This window comes from Rosa rugosa, chromosome 1 (genome assembly GCF_958449725.1).
Source record: "Rosa rugosa chromosome 1, drRosRugo1.1, whole genome shotgun sequence".
NCBI classification, from domain to species: Eukaryota; Viridiplantae; Streptophyta; class Magnoliopsida; order Rosales; family Rosaceae; genus Rosa; species Rosa rugosa.
The window spans coordinates 71,859,573-71,865,127 of record NC_084820.1 but is presented as its reverse complement, the minus strand read 5'-3'; the positions used below and the strand labels follow the sequence as shown (position 1 = coordinate 71,865,127).

The 5,555-nt window shown below is 36.9% G+C and overlaps 1 protein-coding gene across 1 annotated transcript; it reads right to left on the bottom strand.

The window, feature by feature from the left end:
• Positions 1-375: 375 nt before the first annotated feature.
• LOC133726706 (lysine histidine transporter 1-like) lies at positions 376-4,703 on the bottom strand. The gene is made up of 8 exons (XM_062154310.1): positions 4,443-4,703; positions 2,656-2,813; positions 2,177-2,560; positions 1,547-1,940; positions 1,352-1,457; positions 1,154-1,245; positions 988-1,056; positions 376-879 (listed from the first exon to the last, which is right to left on the bottom strand). The coding sequence occupies exons 1-8, from the start codon at positions 4,491-4,493 to the stop codon at positions 781-783; spliced, it is 1,353 nt and encodes a 450-aa protein (XP_062010294.1). The 5' UTR covers positions 4,494-4,703; the 3' UTR covers positions 376-780.
• Positions 4,704-5,555: the final 852 nt, after the last annotated feature.

Below are 5,555 nucleotides of genomic sequence, written 5' to 3'. Positions count from 1 at the left end.
TATGACTATTATTTGCCATTTGACTCCGCCTAACAAAAGACCTTTTGGGGTAAGTTAATTGGACAATTTGATGATCTTTGCACTGCTCTCACTCCGAAATTCCTGGGGAAGCAAAGCCACTCAATCAAAGATTCTGTTAATTCTGGGGGTTTATTCTTTTCATTGTTTGAAGGAATAATAGCTGAAACGCACAGCAAACCAGTCGAAATTCATAAAATCTGGTGAAAGGAAATGCACCGCAAACTAATTCATTCACACCACGGTACATAAGCAAAAATGTAGTACAAAATCCCCTTCCTAAGACACAAAGTGATCAAGCTGGATTGCATTAGCTAGTCGAGTCCAAGCTAAATGAATAATACTCATAAGTGGATATAACTATAACTGCTCAAAATTTGACGTATTATAGGATCAATCAGTATTGGGGAATTAAGATTTCACACATATCCACCTCAGAATGCTTAAACAAACACAAAAAGAAAGATCATATACATGATGACTTGCACAAACAAATACATAATGAAGAAAAGGAGACAGTAGAGCCCTTCGGAAATTAGTCCCATGGTGATGGATTCTTTTCCCTAATACATGGCGACGAGTATTCCACTCCATAAACAACCTTATTTATTTCTTTGTCCGCTGCTTACTTGCTGCTCAAGGTATTTAGTCCTTGATTTCCTCCTCATCTTCATCAGAAACGGCTCAATGCTTTTTCTTTTCTTTTAAAAACTACTACAACCCCTTTGAGGCTTGTCGATTGGAAGGATGATGATCAATGGCTTATGAGTAGAATTTGTAGGTCTTGGCTTGAACTATGATTGATCTCAGCCCTCCAATTGGTGATAGAACCATCAAAAGAACACCAAAGAAGATGCAGATCTGAAATTAACAAGTCAAAATAAGATTAACTCAAATATATGCAATCAAAAGGAAATAAGACGCATGTTTAAGAAAAATAAAAGCATGAATTAACCAAACTGAACATACATAGTTGCACCACCAGGATAAGCCGAATCTCTTTGGTTTGTAGATGGCAAGCCACATTACACAAGGGAGCTGAAGATATTAACAAGTTCATTACCACATGTGAAAAACAAAATCAGAATGTCAATTTTATTTCATTAGAATTTAATGGAATGGATTGTGAGCTTACAAAATATGTTGTTGGGGCAAAAGCAAATCCTCCGAAAAATCCAAGGAGACCACTGAAGAAAGGGAATGTGATTCCGACAAACATGGTAATTGCTGCAACGAAATGTCAATTTTAATTCATTAATGTATATCCAGGTTGAACTCGAAGCAATAGCATAAACTTGATGGAATTAAGGTCGACTGTAACTAAGTAACTTACCAACATATAAAGTTCGTGTAACGAAGCGAAGCATAAAACTTGGCCTGAAATTCAACTTCTTTACCAGTACAGTTTCCATCATGTCAAACACTGGCATTGCATAAATCTGCATCAGAGATCGTAGTGTCAGACTAGATGTTTGAGAACAGAAAATGAAATTCAAAAAATCTAGGCAATCCTTGATCGGTCCATCACCTGATAGCTTCCAATAACATGGATGACAACAAACATGTTGGCCATTGCAATTAGCCATTTGGGTCTTTCCAATGAGACGAGGATGTTGTCTTCAACTGAATTTCCATATATGTAATATCCTACTAGAGCAACTGGGAAGTAGCACAAAGCCACAATTATGTAGGCAACAATGACTCCTTTCCACATAGGTACCTTGGAAGGCTTCTCAGGTGTAGAAGGAATTGTTGCTTGGATTTCGAGGACCACATTATGGCCAGCATACGCAAAAGCCACTTCACCCAATGCAGCTAAGAAGTTGAAAAAATTTCCTGTAGTAGTCTTGGCTTTGTAACTATAATCGACATTTTCTACCACACCCTTGTCTAGCGCAGCAGTCCATGCTATGGTAGAGTAACTGCACAAACATGCATCACAATTAGTATCCAAGATATCAATGAATTAAATCGCAAACAATAACATAACATGAAAATAAAAATATAGTAGCTAGGACTCTCTAGCTTAGAGGCATTTCATCAAACATGTTGGGGGCTAGACTAAATCTAACTTGGAACAAATTAACACAAAAGGCTAATGGGTTCCTCTCACCACCCCTATCGTGTAGTGAGTAAAATTTTTGTTAGGCTATCTCACCTCAAGGACATGACAGCTGCGGCCAAAGACACGCCGGAGATGGAGTTGAAGTTGGGAAGGTGGGAAAGCACAAAGTGAACTGAGGCAAAGATCATGATGAAGTAAGTCAATTTGATCTTTTTGCAGTCTGAGCACACAGTGTCATGGACCTTCTGCAGCGATCTTCCTCCGGTGACCATGTACACAATGCAAACACCAACTTCAACAATGAGTTGCTGAGGCACCACAATGTAAAGACCAAGTTTTTCACCAAATGCATGCTGACCCAATTCGTGGTAACGATCAAAACGTTTCCCTGGAACCATCTCATGCATCTCAACCATTTGCCATAGTGTGTATAACGTGATGACCCATGAAAGGACCAAGATAGCTATACCAGGACCCCTGAATTACACAATGAGATCAATCAAATTAACTGACATCTGAAGTTATAAGTGTTTAATTTGATGGTTAATTAGAATATAGAATAATTAACATACCATCCAAGCTCTGCCATGGCATAAGGGAGACCGAGAACACCAGCTCCAACCATGGCCGTAACATTGTGAAAAGCCGAATACCACCATTTTGCATTCCTCGAAGAAGTAATTGGAAGCCAATCATTAATTGCCTTTTCCCTGGCTAATTTTTCATCCATCTATCATAAAAGTGAACAATTTAGTACACAAATTTTGTAAAGGCAGCCATGTTGAATCTGCTTTCATGAGAATCAACAACAAAATGTACACCAAATTGAGCACTTCAAATTTTACAAATCAAACACCAGTAGCGTCCAAGATTCCTAGCTAGCAGAGGAAATTTTGGGGGCAGTAGTGATATTCTAGGGACTTTGGAGGGTATTTTGGGAATTCAATCTCAGTTCAGTGAATCTTGGGAGATTGGTATCCCCAAATTTGGGGAATGGAATCAATTGGCATAGTCAACCTTTGAGTGATGGCCGGGTTGCTTCCTTGATACGTAAATTGTGTCTTATTAGCTTTTGGGCCCATATCTCATAATGGCCCAGTAATAAGCTGACACCGTGTGCTGCCCAGTACCATATTCAATATTTATTTCAACTAAATATATTTGTTTTTCTGTGATTTTTTATGAACGTTGAATTTTCTATTTTGGCCTAATTATAGAAATTAGTTCAATTACGTGCCATACATTTTCAAACCTATCCCCTCGAAATTATTTTGCAACTGGTGTAAAAAAAAATACTAGTGCTGCCAACGAAGCCACGTGTGGGTCTAGGAAAAACAAAAATGCAAGAAGGAATAGTCAATATGCTCTGCATTTGGTCAAGGAGACTTGAAGATCTTACTTGAAAACAATATCTCTTTGGGTTAGTTTATGCATGCAAAGATGAAATTTTTTTAAAAAAATGACAAGAATGATATATACAGTAGAAATCATAGAAAATGATTAAAAGATTCTCTATACGAGAAAAAAATATAGGAATAGTCTTATTAGTTTTTGGATTTCATATATCTATACTATTATTAAGAGAAGAGAGCTTGCTCTTTAAAACTGAATTTTTTTTACTAATTTAACCTTTATATATTAAAAAACTATGAAATATAATTAATCAATAAGGATAATATTTAACATTTATATATTAAAAAATTATGAAATATAATTAATCAATAAGTATAATATGGTAAATTATAAAATAGAAAAAAAATTAAAAAAGCAGAAAATGTGGTAGTTGTACGGGAAGTTTTTTCACTACCTTTAACTTCTCTCCACACACATAGTAAGTGGGCCCTGTTAGTATATTTTGTTGAAGGAATAGTATTATTAGTCGTATTAGTTTTTTTTTTTTTGTCAATCTATAAAAAAACCTCTGTTTTTAATAAATAAAAAATAAAGGTTGTATGTCTAATCATTATTATTTTTGAAAAACTAGCTTCATGGTGAAAAAATGAAGTATTAGTCAATTCTATCAATCAATTGGAAGAGTTGGCTTGAAAATCAAAGTTGAAGTAGAAGACAAGGTGCCGTAGGCCCTGGGGCATTAGAACAACCGAACCAGAAGACCCTCAGGCCTTATGAGGTCTCATCTCGATAAGATTCCGAGCAGAAATAAAGACATAAGCTAAAACAAAAATGGAAAACTAAGTATATATAAGAGGAGAGGACATAATTACTTTCTCCCATTTAAGCCTAGCTTAATTGGCCTCATTCTTTATGAAACAACCAGATGCAACCTCACCCCAACATAAACAAGATCATCAATTTCTGAAAAAGTTTCAGATAGTTATCGAGAAGCATATATACTAACCTCTGTCTGGTCGTAAGTTTTATCGGCACCGTTCTGAGTTTGAGTTCCCATGGCGACTCAACCAAGATTTGGAGAGAGGAGAGATATATGCAGGAGGCGATAGGTTAAAACCAATAAATGGAGCTCTCTATCTAGCTCTGCACTCTCACTCCAGCACAGAAAATAAGGAGGGTGCTCTATGGTATTTAAATAGGGAAGCTCTTAGCTGGCTAAGATTCAAGGTGTGAAAGAGGACCAGACGAGAGTTGACTCAGTTGAGTCATTCGAATTCGTGATGGTTTTTGTTTGACTTTCAAAAATGCGCGCTTCTTAACGGAAACTTTTTTTTTTTTTTCAATTGCTGAAGTTTCCAGGCAACGACCTCGAAGCTGGCTTGGCGTGTATAGGTAGCTAATTTATATTACAAGTTTTCAACCATGAATATATGCTATATATTCAATTATATTTAGTCTATTCTCAAAAAATAATACCTGTTACATACCCATAGAAATAACTAACATGTGGGGAACTTCTGTGGGAGAGGCCTATAAAGATCCTTGTTTATAATTAGATTCAATCTATCCCACAAGTATTAGCAAAAGGTAAAATAGTTGTTTGAAAACCAAACTAGTGAAGGCATGAAGCTAGCTAGAAGATGTTTGTAAAGTGGGTGAATTAATGCTTTCATAAACCAATAAATGGATCATTTGTGTTAAACAGCGACAAGCGTGGCCAGTGGCCCACCATTGTACCGATATTGTCCTAACTTAACCACCCGTTAGGTGTTGGGTTTTAATCACAAAAGGCCTCGGTACAATTGGGTAAGAGCCACCCACTTATAAGTTATATTTTATTTGTCACTTTTCCAATGTGGGATCTTTCCTCTCCAACACGCCCCCTCACGTGCAACCTAGCTCTAGGTTTGCACGTGAAATTCATTCATCCAATTCCCATATTGGAAATTGGGACACAAGTCTCATATTGGAGACTTGGTCAATACAATCCAAGGCCCACATTGGACACTTGGTAATTTCATTTCAATGGCAATACAAGGAACCCCAATTTGGGCTCATGATACGTGCCTACGTGGAGACGCAATTGGAGAGGGACCCGCTCTGATACCATGTTAAACAG